At 57.4% G+C, this 14,940-nt stretch overlaps 1 protein-coding gene across 1 annotated transcript in view; it reads right to left on the bottom strand.

Annotated features, from left to right (window-relative positions):
* NEK6 (NIMA related kinase 6) overlaps nt 1-14,940 on the bottom strand; it is an 83,685-nt gene that overhangs the window by 39,645 nt on the left and 29,100 nt on the right. Inside the window, exon 2 of the mRNA XM_081803581.1 lies at nt 4,755-4,872. Within this exon, the coding sequence (XP_081659707.1) occupies nt 4,755-4,844 (90 nt within the window). The 5' untranslated portion in view covers nt 4,845-4,872. The remainder of the gene's footprint in view (nt 1-4,754; nt 4,873-14,940) is intronic.

Genomic DNA, 14,940 nt, shown 5'->3' with positions numbered 1-14,940 from the left:
CAACTGTTTCTGTGATTTTAAAAAGCGTACTTGATCAGAATGACATTTCCTGTAAACGAATTTCACCTTTAAAGACATCTGACACCGTGTGTGGGGAGTTCTAATGGATTCGGTGTATGTGTTTACGGTGATGTGTTTTAAATCTGTGTTACACAAAAGAAAGGCAGGGTTTACAGAGAGTCTATATTGTCAGGCTCTTTACGAGGCCGACCCCGCTCAGGTCTCCACAATCTGGCTAATTTCAAACCCAAAGCTCATCTTCCCTCTCGCAGACCTGGTGGCAGGAAGGGGTGCTGTGGGGCCACAGGACACGGAGAGACTCCTGGCTCTGCCCCTCAAGAGCAAAACATAAGCGGCATTTATCTTGGTTTCCTCCCTTGCAAAACCGAGTTCTGAATAAGACCTAGCTCCTAGCTGGTCGGAGGATGGGATGAGGTAAGTGCCAGGTATTGCACTGTTGACATGACCACCACCACGACCGTCCCAACCTGGAAGTCTACACTCAGCTCCCAGGGCCATCAGCACATGGGAACAGTGAGCAAGATGGCCAAAACACAGGAGTCACCTGATAACAAAGCACAGGATCGCCTCAATTGCAGTGGGTCCCTCAGGACAATTCCCGCTGACTGAGCTCAGAGGAAGCTGAGCTTAAACATACATAAGAGAATCTGGAACCAACTCCAGTGACTAGCAAGCCAAGACTTGAAAGGTGAAAGCCGTAAAGAGCATCAGCCATTACGCCAGAAGTCTGGATACATCCTCTACTCGGCTCTCCCTCACCCCTTCAGTTACCAAGTGCAGTTGGTTTTCTCCCTGCAAGTCTCTGGAATCTTCTCTCCCCATGTCCAGCCGTTTAAGACCATGGCACCATCTCACCGGGGAGAAGGCAGTGGCCTCGTCTCCTCCTATTTGCACCCTACCTGTGCCTTGAGCACCAGCAACCACTGATCTTTCTAAAATGCAAGCTCCCTTGTCCACCTAAAACCACGAATGGGCTCACCCATCACTCACTATAGACTCAGTTCCAGATGACGCAGCCTTTCATAAGCACCAGCCGTTCTCCCATCCAAACACTGGCAGTTAAACACTTGCCTAACCTGACTGGTCCTGCACCTTCAGGCCTGGCTCCTTCCTCTTCCTGGGACATCCTCCTCTCCCTGTCTTGCCCTAAATCATGGCCAGTCCACCTGTCATCTCTCTAGAACTTTCCCTGTCCCACCCCACCCTCTGGGCTCCCTCAGCATCCGCCTGTCCCTCTGTGGGGCCTTCCACCTCACACACGGTCTGTACCCACTTCTGTGTGGGGCTCCTCAGCAGACCCAAGGCAGAAACGAGACAAGCATTTGCTGAATTTACAACACGTCAGCAAACACTTCTTGAATTTTAATAGCTGTTAAATATTTGGTCATTAAATCTTACCTAGCTACCAACATTGCTTTGGGAAGATTTTCATAAAGATTTTGGCCTGTGTGATTCAGATCTGGAAGCAGCTGTCCCACCCCCTGAAAAGTAAGGCGCATTCCTCTTTCTCTGAATAGGGCCCAATATAACTGAACTTGGCACGCCCCAAGCAGGTTTGCAAAGACTTTCCAGATGGAAGACACATTAACCAGGGCTTTCTCAGACACGAGCACCTTTCTCCTTCTTGGAAATTCACGTGGTTCTTAGTGGGTCAGCTCTGTTTCATTCCTGATGAAAACGCTCAGCAGCAAACTGGTAGAATCATAAAGCATGGGGGCATCAGAACTCTTTCTCTCGATTGCATGCATGCATTCATTCATTCATTTGAAACCTCAATGATTTCCCATGTGACTCCACCACGTTCAGCAAACGTATTTTAGTAAGAGGACAGCTCTCACAGCTAGAAAGCTCCCTGAAATGACAAACCACTAGCCTTGCGGCACAGAAACTTAACAAAACCAGTTTGAGTGGTTGCTAAGTTGTTCCTTCTACACTGCGGGTATTTCAGCTCTGGGCTCCTGAGCCACGAACACGAAAATGAAGGTTAAAAGAGAAGAATGAGGGGCGCCTGGGTGGCTCAGTCGGTTAAGCGACTGCCTTCGGCTCAGGTCGTGATCCTGGAGTCCCGGGATCGAGTCCCGTGTCGGGCTCCCCCTGCTCTGCGGGGAGTCTGCTTCTCCCTCTGACCCTCCCGACGCTCCCCCCTCTCATGCTCTCTCTCTCTCAGTCTCTCTCTCTCAAATAAATAAATAAAATCTTTAAAAAAAAAAAAAAGAGAAGAATGAAATCTGTGACACATATTTTCCCTAACACCCACAGTGTCAGACGCCATGCTGGGGTTTTAAAGTATTCCACCTCACTTAGTCTTCACGGCCCCATTTTACAGATGAAGAAGTGGAGGCTCAGCTCATTTACCCGTCGTTGCCTGGCTGGTGAGGGCTGGAGTCGGGATTGGAGCCCCGCCTGGTCTAGAACACAGTATTCTCGCCATCGCGGGCCCCGGCTCCTTCTCCTAAGGATGATTTCAGGGCAACAGCAGGGCCTCCTGCTGGAGGAGATGGAATATGGCTCTGCTGTCAATTTCAGGTGTTTCTATGTCCCGAAACAGGCAAGATTCGGGCCGCCATGTCTCCCCAGGCGGTGTTTAAATACCAGCGCTTCGTGAGTGGAGGAGAGAGGATGCACCTGCCTGGCCTCATTCCCGCCCTGACCTGGGGCGGTGCTGGTGTCTACACGGCTTGTGCACCCCAGCTTGGCGTCCCCGGCCAGATGCTGGCGGGACGGAGGGCCCCTCTGCCCTCTGCCGCCCAACGACGAGGAATCGTGTCTAATCCACTCCAACATGTGTGACCAGACGCCCGGACACCGCCGCCTCGCCTTGTTCGTGAAATAATTACGGGGCTCTCTCTTCTGCCAAATGAGGCTGTAATTAACCCTAATTGCTCAAAATGCAACTGGCTAATTCTGGGAGATTAATCAAGGGGGACTCAATTGTTAGTGAATGACTTAATATGACAAATTGCTGCATTACCCGAGGAGGCCCCACTGCCCCCAGCCATCAGTGAGCTGTGCTGGTGGACTCGGCACCAGCAGTGGCCACGGGCCTTTAGGCTTTCTGGGGTCTGCCTCCCCAAATTCCACCTGGGAAATGGGCCCGTGTCCCCTCCAGTAACGGGAGTGGAGAGTACAAATAGTGCAGATGCCCTAGGACACGCTATGTGGGGGGGTGTGTGCACGTGCGTGCAGACACACGAGTGCACGCTCACGCGCACACACACACACACACACACACACACACACACTAGTAGACACCGTGTCTACTAGTTCACATGTCTCACCTCTTCGTGAATCTGTAAAATTGCTCCTTCCCTTGGGCTGATGGAGCCCCACGCAGGGAGCATGGCTTGATGAGAACTCAGGTGTAGGAGGATCTCAGACTCATCGGCCTCCTTGGCCAGGCACCTTTGTGCAGTACACACCCGCACAACTGCACATGGAAGCCCTGGCCAAGCAGGTCAAACAGCAGAGTCCACCTGATGTCCTCCAACAGGAAGTAGGCACTTAGAGGCTGTGATGAGCCTTCTGGGGCTCGAGAAGGTAGCTGTCTCTGAGTCTTCCCTTGATTCGGGTCTCATAGCTTTGGGGACAAAGCCAACCCTGGACATGACTTTGCATCATACCAGGCTGTCCACAAGGCCCTGCAGCACCTGGCCCAGGTGACCTGCCCAGCCTGCCCCCTCCAGGCCTCTGCATGCCAATTCCTAAAGGAGGCCTCTCTGGCCATCCAGTTTGGATCATGTGCCTTCTGGAGCTCCATGGGCCCCTGAGTTTCTTCTGCCCTGTTTCCTACCTTTCTCTCCCAGGAGGCTGTGTGCTTTCTAAGAGCAGACCTGCGTCTGTCTCACACACAGCCACGTCAGGGTGTATTACATGTATCTGCAGTTCACTGACTCCCCCGGCATTGAGGGGCTCCTCTGGGCCTGGCCTGGGATGATGGGACCGGTAAAGCCCCAGCCCCAGATCTTCCGTTTAGGAAGGGAGGCAGACTTGGGAACTAGTTCCCCAGCGGGATGCCATGGCCAGAGCCCAGCGCCTGAGCCGCACAGCGGGGGGAGTGGGGTGGGACCGGGAGGCTCCCTAGAAGGAGCCGCATTTGGACCGAGGCCTGCACGAGGAGTCGGGGAGGGCACTCCAGGCCCAGGGAACAGCATATGCAAAGGCACAGAGTATGCGGGCAGCTGGGAACCCCAGAAGCCACCTTCAGAAAAGCTGCGGGGGGCTGCCTGGCTCTCCGAGGATCTGCACAGGGTGAGGTAGGTGTAAGGAAAGCAGTGTCCTGAGGCTCTGCGGGTTCTAGATAAGAGGCTGAAGAGGGCCAGGACGCAGCTAAAACCAAAAAGGGAAGCCAGCTTCAGCTGAGGGTAAGGAAGCACTCTGGGACTGCACGCACAGGCTGCCCGTGCCCCCCGGAGCCCCTCACTCTCTCCTCTCTCCTCTCACATGGCCTTTCTAACCAGCCCTGATCCCGCAGACATAAAGCTGTTCCATTCACACGGAAATCCCAGAGTCCGGCACAGAGAAGGCTTCTCCGAGTGCTGCTGAGTGAAATCAGGGCTGACCAGGTTGGTAGTGAGCCCCACTCCCACCCCTGGAAGCATTCACGAAGTGACTCCGTTGGGGGCGGGGGGTGGGGGTGGGGGAGGGCTTCCTCCAGTGGCTGGGATGAAGCAGCCTCAGGGACCCAGCTCCCTGCTGAGTCCCCAGTGCTCTGCAGACAAAGACAAAGGGCTCACCTGTGGGTCCGGGGGGTGTGCAGGCCCTGGGCTGTGGCAGAGGCTGTTCGGGCTTCCTCCGTGGGCCATGTGGCTGGGCTGTCCGGCCATCCTGCATGCCAGCCTCCCGGGGCACGGGCTGCAAAAGAAAACGCGGGCTTTCTTACACACACGCCTGTTCACCTTCTCCCCTCCACGTCACCAGGCTGGACGAGGCACTTCCGTTGACCCCATCTTCCAGCGGAGGTACAGAGCAACCACCCAGCTCAGAAGCCGCAGGGCTAGGACTCCATGCCCCACAGGACACACCTTCCCTCCATTTCCCATCTGACAAGGTTGCGAGGATCATCCCCACTGGATAGAGGGGGAAACGGGCTCTGCGCAGGAAAAAGTCTAAAGGCGGCCCCCCCAGCCAACAAAGGAGGTGCTGGATTCCACTCCACAAGAGCTGGGCTCCAAAGCCTTGTTCTTTCCACATTATTGTCCTCCGTGCTTCCCGGGGGCAGTTACAAAGCCCTGTCCCCCATGATCACCCCCACAAAAACCCAGATTGACCGCCTGGGTGGTCAGGAAAGAGACCCTGTGACAGCCTGCATGCAGTAGCTGCAGGAAGGACCCCACATCTCCATCCTTGCTGGGCCCTGGTACACCAAACCCGGGGAAGGCCAAGGCCATGGGTTCCCCTCACAGCGCTGCATAGACCTCCAGGCAGGCGCAGAGGCTTCTGCACAAGGGAGCAGTCCCCTGTGCCCCCCAGGGTTTGGGCTGCCACGTCAGAGGCCCCTAGGAGAGTCAAGGATGCCAGCCACCAGTTGTCATGGTAACCACAGCAGCAGTCCCTGATAAAGCACCCACTATGTTCCCTGGGCCTGAGCTAAATGTCATCTAAGAAGCACTCCCAACACCACTTCCCCTGGTGTCACAGGCAGCCTCTGCCAGCCTCACTAGCGGAGGGCTGCCTCTGGGGCATGGCCCAAGGCAGAGCGAGGTACAGCCGGAGGTGAGAGCCGGCACCTGGCCACTACGATCCTCCCGGACGCAAGGGGCAAAGCCCTCCCCCTTGGGAGGAAAGCCTTTCCTGCCGCCACAAGCATTTCTGCAGCAGCTTCCATGCCCAGGGCCAGGCCGGGGCTCCCACAGCACCGCGGAGAATGACAGGGCCTGATGCACGGGAGGTAGGTCCCTGTCGTAGTGCAGGCGTGTGGTGAGGGCCCCCGCCCCGGCTGTCCCCCAGACTCCACACCCCAAACAGAGCCCCTCAGGACTGGCCCAGGCTATCGCAGCAGCTTTGTCTACACCCTCCGGAGCCAGAGCCGAGTCCCTAGGAATTGGTGGCCCCCTGGACAGCCCTTAATCAATGACCAAGGGGTCCGGTATGAAGTGCCCTTGCCTGGGTCAGGACACTCGGGCACTCCGAGGTGTGACTCACACTCCAGGACACAGGGCACTCCGAGATCACACCCCTGCTCGTCGGCCTCCCCCACTCCCTTACAGTTTTCTCACTCTCAGGATCTGCGTCTGGAGAACCAACCGGAGACATCACTTTCTCCCTAGACGGACTCTCTCAGTCTTTAACCTGGTCACCTACACCCCAGCCAAACCCCAACCTGAGAGCCCCCCCTCCCCCGGTCCAGTGGCTCAGCAAGCTCCGTTGCACACACCTCCCAAGTCCACACCCGCCCTCATTAACACAGCGGCGTCTGCGCGGTGGGAAAGGAGTCTCTTCCTTCCTCCCCACTGTAGATTCTTCCAGCTACAGGGGGTGAGCATCCAGCCCTCCAGGCTCAGGGATGTCTGCGATGCCTTTTGAGCTATCAAAGCATGTCCACCAAGCCCCAAATGACCCACTGAGCTTGACTCTCCAGTTGTGTCTCCCTCGGAGCGAGGCCACGTGGAGCAGATGGACTAGACTCAGGCTCGCAGGGGAGCCCTCCGCAGCGGGGAGTCGTGCAGGGTGGGCGCCGCATCCTGCCAAGCACAGCCCATGCTGTCCCCTGGCTGTGAAGCTGCCAACACTGAGCCAGGTTCGACCCCCAAACATGGCATTTTATGTAGAGATTTTTTGCTCTCTTTTTTCTCGTCTTGAATCGGCGGCAGGAGGAGGGCGCTGTGGGGGTGTGTCCGCACTTCTGAGCCCTCTCCGCCCGCCATCCCCCCTGACTCTGTCCCAGTGTGGGACTCCCCTCCCACCTGGGCCCCCCAGGGCCCATGCCCTGTTCACCAGCTCTCCTCCGCGTGCGCCACCGAGGCTTCCTGAAATGCACATGGGACCACGGCCCCCTCGGCGTCTCGCCACCATCTGTGCCTGAGCTCCCACACCGGAGCACACACCCCCAGGGTGACACAGTGAGGACCGGTAGGAAAAGCCCCAGGATAAACACACAAACACGAGTGGCTTCCCGAGGCAGCACTGTTACTCAGTGGGGAAACGTGTGCGCCGATGAACCGGATTCGGAGGGAACAGAATGTAAAATGCGCATTCATTTTAAGATAAAACCGGTGACTCCTGCAGGCTCAGCAGCTGCTGCGGGCTGCATCCCCAGACCCCTCGGGGTGACATGTTCACCGTCCTCTGCCCTCAGGGAGACCTCCAGGGAGAGGTTGGAGAAGAACTGTCTTCAGCAAAAAGGTTCTGTCTTTATCTCTGTAAGTGTCAGAGCGGCCCAGAGGCCAGGCCCACATGTGCACCTGCCCACCTGCCCACCTGCCGACGGACTTCACGTGGACTGCTGACCACGGCATGTGCGTCTCTACATCTCCCTCCCTGCATCCGACCCCACCCAGCCTTCTGGGGCCAGTGGGCCTGGGTTTGCATCTTGGCCCTGTCACTCACCAGCTGGGAGCCTGGGCAAGTCACACTGGGCAGAGGCTTAGCAGGTGTCTGCCAAGGTCATCCCCACTTGCCCTGTGCGGTATTAGCGGCACCCTCCCAACATCTGCGCCCGGAGGCAGCAGACTACACACTCAGGAGCCCACCCCAGACCTCACACAGGGCTCCAGGAGCACTGCCAAGGGGTCCCTGGCCCCATCAGAAATAACAGTAATGATAATGATAAGTCAACAGTTGTGTGCTCTGATTATGCTAGGCCTTGCTCTGTACACTTCACCTCTTCGCCCATCTTTCATTTAACAGACCCTGTCTCATGGGATAGGGTCTATTATTGTCCCATTTTACAGAAGAGAAAACTGAGGCACGAGGAGGTTAAGAGATTTGCCCAGATCCGTGGCAGTGGAGCCAGAACTCAAACCCCTGGTGGCATCTTTGCCCAAAACCACCTCCCTGCACTCCTCACAGGCTCTCAGTGGCAATTCCTCATCTTCCTTTCCTTATACGCAAGGTGGAGAACTTCCTACGTCATCTCCCCACTGAACAAGTCCCTTCCCTCAAAAACAGGGAGTGGGCAGGGGTGATCCCAAGGCTGGAGGGCCACAGGGGGCCATTACCCACTGCAGGGGCCCCATGGACAGGAGCCCCCAGAGTCCGTGCCCTTTGGGACAGCACAACAGCGATGCAGCTCTGCTGTCCATGGTACCTTTCCTGCCAATGCCCTGGAGCTTTGGTAAATGACTGTTCCTAAGAGCTGTTCTATTTTTTTTTTTTTTTAAGATTTTATTTATTTGACAGAGAGAGACACAGCGAGAGAGGCAACACAAGCAGGGGGAGTGGGAGAGGGAGAAGCAGGCTTCCTGCGGAGCAGGGAGCCCGATGCGGGGCTCGATCCCAGGACCCTGGGATCATGACCCGAGCCGAAGGCAGACGCTTAACAACTGAGCCACCTAAGAGTTGTTCTATCCAGAACCTAATGGAAGGGCTGCACCATGTCCTCCCCAGTGAGGAAGAGGGGACTTTGTTCCAGGAAAGCAGCAGCCAAGGAGGATTCTGCAAGTCACAGGCTCCTGAGTGTCAGAGAGGGACACTGCAAAGGGGAAGGAGGCAGGGAGGGGAAGGAGGAGGGGAGAGGAAGGGTGGAGATGAGGAGGCGGGAGGAGGGAGGGAGAGGACAGAAGGAGTGTGGTGGGAGGGAGGGAGGCAGAAAGGGAAGGGGGGATGGTTGGGAGGAAGGCAATGAAGGTTCTCTGAACATTTCCAGTGGGCCAGATCTTTCCCATGCACCCTGGGGCTCTTGGTAAACCCATTTTATAGATGAGGAAACAGGCTGAGAGAGGGGACGCTCAAGGTCATGGGGCTAGATCTGCTCTCAATGACTCCAAAGCCCCTCCTGGGTCCAAGGTAGTCCCTGCCTCTTGCTCTCCAGGGGTGCTGCATGTTCAGAGACTTTGCATTCTGTCTGTCTATACCTCCATGGAAGCCCAACCCTTTTACTGGAAATTCCCACCCCAAACTGCTTCTTAGTGGGTGTGGATGCAGAAAGACCAAGGCAGAGATTCAGACTGACAGAGCGCAGGGAAAGCCCTTCAGCACACATGTGCATCCCCGGGTTGCACAGGGAGCTAGCAGCCTGTGCCTGGTGGCTCCTGCCAAGTCGAACAACAATGAGGCCCAAGCTGCCAAGCCCGAGTCAGGGGCCAAAAATGCATGGAATGTGAAACCCGGACACAGGCCGCACTGAGGGCCACCTAAAAGAGGGCCTTTCTTCTGTGGGGAGCAAGGGCCCTGTGTTTCTGAGGCACTGTGGGTGCACAGTGCGGCTCCCAGCCCGGGTTCCCCACGCGTGCGTGTCCACCAGGTGCCCAGGGACCACATCAGGATGCGCCTAAGGGTTCAGCGAGGCCTGCCGGGGAGCCAGGTGCCTCGGTTCAAATCCTGGCCTGGCGTCATTTAACCATGCAGTGACTCAGTTTCCTCATCTGGAAAATGGGGTATCTAATATAGATGTTCCTCTTAGGGTCACTGAGAGGACCGAATGTGTTTACAGATGAAAACTCCTTACAGCAGAGCCTGACACGTGTGAAGGTCCTCAGAGACTCTGTCATTAGCATTAACTCTCACTGGGCGGACGAGTGGCGGACACGGGGACTGGTGCTCAGAGAAGGGTGGGGACTTGCCCAGGGTCACACAGCTGGTAAGCGACAGAGCCGGGGCTGTTGGCCCCCAGATCATGCTCCATCTGCCTCACTGCATGTCCTCTTTGGGACCACTCTGGAGCAAATGCCTTCATCGCTAATGTGAACTGTGGCTACCTTTCTTTGCAAAGCCCCCTGACACTCTCCTCCCGGCCTGGCCTTCAGGCGAAGCTCCTGCTAATGCGGGGCTTGGGTTTCATCCGAGCACTCCCTGGAAGGGACTGGCTCCTGGGCTGGGCTGGGCAAGGAGGTTTCTCCAGTGGCCTTTCTGTCCCCTGGCCCTTGCCTCCCAATTTCTGGAAGCTTCATCTAGAGGAGTCATGTCCCTCCTTTCCCTACTGCCCAAATGACCCACCTCGTGGAGGCTGGCAGCCCACGGAGGCCCTTACCCTCTCCCTGAAAGACGACTCAAGACCCCACGAAGGCTCAGGGCAAGGACCTCGCTTGGGGCAGGTTTGGGGGTCTATGCACGCGAGGCTCTGTACGTTGGGGGTCTTGTGGTGGTGCATTCATATTCTGGGGGGAGGCGAGTATTTGTTCAGGTCTCACTTTGTTCTCAAACCCTGAGGTGGAAACGGCGTGTCCTGCTTGCCCTCTCCCAGGCGTGTGCACGCACGTCCGCGTGTGGTCAGGGTTTTCCCGACAGCCGCAGGCTTTGCGCCCGGCCACACTGTCACTCCGTCAACCAAGGCAGGCATGCTGCTGCCCCTGCCTCCCCTGGACGCTGCAGCCTGGGCCACTTTGCCTGAGGAAGGCCCTTTCTCAGTCCTTCCAGGGCAGTGAACAGCTTTATGGGTTGTTTTCCCAAAGCAGGAAACTAGCTCGGTGACTTGACGCCCTCCCCCCGCAGTTCTCTTTCCTCCCCCAGCGAGTGACCCAATACTGGCACCAGGTGTGGGCACCAGGGGCTATTTCCGCTTGGCCAGCAGGCCCCTGGGTGGCAGAAGCCTAGGACAGGTGCCGCAGGCCAGCCCTGCCCAATGCACCCCTTCGGGCCCCTTCGCGTGTGGAGATCTGAGGCCCGGCAAGGAGACGCCTCAGTTCCTGGTGCGCGGCCGCTGGCGGGGTCAAGGCTGGACCCGCTTCGGCCTCACACAACATCCAGATCAGGCGCCTCCCCTGAGCTGAGTGATCGGAGTGCCTCCCCAGCAGCCCAAGAGATGCCATCAGTCCCATTCCGCAGATGAGGCAAGAGGCCCTGAGGAGAAACAGCACTTGCCAGAGTCTACACATCGGAGAACGCTGCCATTTAAACCAGCTTCCCGGACCAGCAAGGCTGTGAGCAAACCAAAGAAACTCCACCGATTTCATGACCCAGTTTACAAGGGCCTGGGGCTGGAAGGAATGTCCTGCCGGTGCAGACGGGCTGGGGGGGAGGGCAGGGTCCTAGCCCTAATGCGGGACACACCGCGTCCGCAGCAGGCTTGCGCCAGGGGCTGGGCAGGCCTTGTTCCCTCGTGGCCACCCTAGGTGGGGGCTGCTATGATCCACACGGCTAGGAGAGGATACGGAAGTTCAGACTGGCTAAGGGATGGGCCCAAGGTCACATAGCAGGCCACGGGCAGAACTGCCACTTGAAACCAAGTCTGTCGGACTCCCCCGGTCCTTACTGCCTTGGAAGAGTGAATGAATGAATGAATTCTGGCCCAGAGGTTTGGCTCTGGCTGCTGGGTCCTCCCCCCACCCCGGCCCCGCTTCTGGTCTGGGGATAAGCAGACGTTACCCATTCATCACTGGACGAGAAGCAGCCAGATCGCAGGCCAGAGTCACGGGGGGGCCTGGGAGCCATAGGGGATGAGCCACAGATGGTGTCTGGTTTCCGGGCTGGTCCTACTTCCCCTCCCCACTCGCGAAGCCACACATGCTGCTCAGATTCCTCAGCTTCAGGACCAGTAGGAGCCTGTCTTCTCTAAGACATGGGACCATGACCAGCCCCGTCCTTCCAGGGCCTCTTCCCAGGGTGCGCACGAATCCCGATCTGCTGCTCCCCGCCCAAAGCTCCCCAGGACAAGGCCCATGGTCCTGCACGAGGCATTCCAAGTTCTGCCCAGCCAGCATGGGCCTGCCCTCCTGCATTTCCCAACTCCTCCACCCCACCCGAGGCCCCTGAGCAGAGGGCCCTCCCCTTCCCAACCACACACCCCTGTGGGGATCCTTGGACTGTCACGGGCAAAGTCGCACACATACATCAGGACCAGATCCTGGGTCCTGCTCAGGCTCGACGCTTCCTTTGGGGTCCTGGGCAAGTCCCGCCTGGGCTGTCTCCCTCCATAAAGAAGAAACAGACCCCGAAGAGTGGGCATGCGGCCGCAGTCGGGCAGTGCCCAGGCCCCCCCTCCCCCATCTGCTGGTGTCCGCACAGTGGGGTTCTTCCTGAAGCCCACCGTTTGGGCACCAACTGCTTCCTAGGTCACCCCCTCTTCCTCTTCTGTGGGCCTTCTGAGCAGGAGCCCATCTCTGCGGTCATCTCTAAACCGTCAGTGTCTCGCCCGGGGCCTGGCGGGGGGAGCCGACTGCATACACTTCTGATCAGTCAGGGATAGAGGGCCAGTGGTTCCTCCCCTGAGCCTGGAGCCCCAAGCAAGGAATGCGCACCCTCATGTTGCAGGATTCCCAGGGTCTCAGCTCGGGCAGAAATCCAGTCATTCAAAACACACCTCCCCTCTCACTGCACGGCTGGCCAGAGCCCTTTTTATTTATTTTTTTTAAAGATTTTATTTATTTATTTGACAGAGAGAGACACAGCTAGAGACGGAACACAAGTGGGAGAGGGAGAAGCAGGCTTCCTGCGGAGCAGGGAGCCCAATGTGGGGCTTGATCCCAGGACCCTGGGATCGTGACCTGAGCCGAAGGCAGACGCTTAACGACTGAGCCACCCAGGCGCTCCTCCCAGAGCCTTTTTTAAAACTGAGAAGGTTCCTAAGCACCTTTCATTTCCTCCTGCTCGGATAATAAAACTCAATTCTGGAAGAAAAAAAATACAGGAGCTGTAAACATCTCATCTTTCAGGTAAAGGAGCAACGAGGCCATGGGTTTTTGTCTGGGAAGGTGTCTGGCTCCAGGACCCGGTGAAGGCCATGCTTCATCCCACCCACTTGGAAGAGGAAGATACCCAGCACTTCCTCTGTGCCAAGGAGTTAAATGCAGTGCCTGGGCACACCCCTGCCGGGATGTCTGCCATGACCCCATTTTACAGAGAAAGAAACCGAGGCACAGATAAGTGACCCACCAAGCCCCTGGCTCTAGTAGATGATAAGCCCTGTGTTTGAACCCAGATCTAACTCTCTCCAAAGTCTGGGTTTTAATCTCATGTGCTTGGGGCAAGCCTTGGAGACTGGAGCCGGAGGAAGCTGGGATCTCACCCTGCTAGGAGCTTCAGACCCTTTAGGCAGTCCCAGCCATGCCGAGGACCCCTACCCCTCAGATAAATGAACTCATTCTCTCCTCAAGGCCTTAGCAGACTCTACCCCCCCTCCCCGGAATGAAGTGCCTCCAGGCAAACCTGGCTCCTCCTTCAGAGGCCAACCTGGGGCACCTCCTCCACGAGGTCTTCCTGGACAACCCCCGTCAGTGACTCCGTGGCTCCACAGTGTTTGTTCCCGTGTTGTTACTGCCTGCTCGTGTTTTTCTCTCCCCAGCTGGAGATTTCCTTGAAGGTAGAGACCAAACCACTCAGCTCTGTGGCCCCAGCAGGCCACAAAGGGAGGGCCAGGTAGAAGGCTGCTGACCCAGTCTGTTAACACCAGAGGCCGGGAAGGAGAAGCCTGGGGGCCCCCAGGCCAGCTCATTCAGGGGCCACAGGGAACGGGCAGTTTCAGGGAGAAATTCCTCTACCCCCATATCCCGACTCAGACCATGGCTACAGCCCTGACAACCAGTAACGGAAGGAGGAAAGCCAGTGGAACAGCCCCCAGCTTCAGTGTTGGTAAAAAGTTCGCCCCAGGCCCCAGGAGGATGAAAGACCATAAGGGGATAGCTACTCCTGGTGGGAGAATCTTCCGTGGAGAACTCGCTGCTCAGACATCAGAAACGAGCCCAGGCAGCTAAAATTCATCCCAGAGGCGGGAAAAAAATGGCCTTTTCTGCTTCCCTCATAACCTCAGGAGTTCTGGCAAAGCCCGTGATCACTCAGTGTGAAACCCATTGTTGGCAATGGCCCGCACCCCCCACCTGGGCAGCGACAAATGTCATGCCAGGCTGACGGCGCTGACCCGCTGGCAACCCCCACCAGGCAGATGATCGAGGGGGCAGCGGCGGCAGAGGCTCAGCCAGGTCAGGTGCCCCAGGAGCCCAGGCTCCAGAAGCTTCTCTCGCTGGCCTCCCTGCCACTTGCCGGGCAGAGCCTCGGGGCAAAGGTGGCGGCAGGAAAGAGTGAGGGGTTCCCCGCAGTCGGAGGCAGGACAAAGGCCAGTACCTTGCAAAGTGGCTCCTGAGAGGCTCGGGAGAAGGGCTGCTCAGCTCGGGGTAGAGGGTGGATGTGCGGTGCAGGGGCCTCTGGGGACCTGGGTGGCCTCCGTGTGCCAAGGGCGGCTGAAGGAAGAGGGGCCGGCCCTGTCTCGGTACGGGACTTCCCCTGCCCAAGACTCCCATCCCCAGTCACTGCCAAAAGGAAACTCCCCCACCACGCGCTGCCCCAAAAATAGCTCCACCGTCACCGCTGTGGTGACTGGAACTTGTCACAGCCACCAGGGAGCCCTATGCTCACCAGGGACGGGAATCTGATGGCAGCGGCCACCGGTCTAGGAGAAAACATAGGTGTGCCCCACACCAGCAGGATTGGAACGCCATCAGAATCCACTCTGGGGGGCGCCTGGGTGGCTCAGTTGGTTAAGCAACTGCCTTCGGCTCGGGTCATGATCCTGGAGTCCCGGGATCGAGTCCCGTATCGGACTCCCTGCTCGGTGGGGAGTCTGCTTCTCCCTCTGACCCTACCCCTTCTTGTGCACTCTCACTCTCTCTCTCTCAAATAAATAAAATCTTTTAAAAAATAAAAAAAAAAAGAATCCACTCTGGGGTCGCCCAGTCCCGCTCCCCCATTCTACCTTCCAGGAAACTGAGGCTGGAGGATCAGAGACTTGCTAGGGCCATGAGCACAGCCATGGCAGCATCTGGCCGGGACCCAGCCTCCTTAACCCATCCCATACCCCACGCTGCTCAGGCAAAGGGGTTTGCCGTTCAGGCG

This window comes from Leptonychotes weddellii, chromosome 14, assembly GCF_054177405.1.
Source record: "Leptonychotes weddellii isolate Sample4059 chromosome 14, ASM5417740v2, whole genome shotgun sequence".
Classification (NCBI taxonomy): Eukaryota; Metazoa; Chordata; class Mammalia; order Carnivora; family Phocidae; genus Leptonychotes; species Leptonychotes weddellii.
Note: the sequence above shows the minus strand (reverse complement) of the source record. Positions and strands in the feature narration are given on the sequence as shown.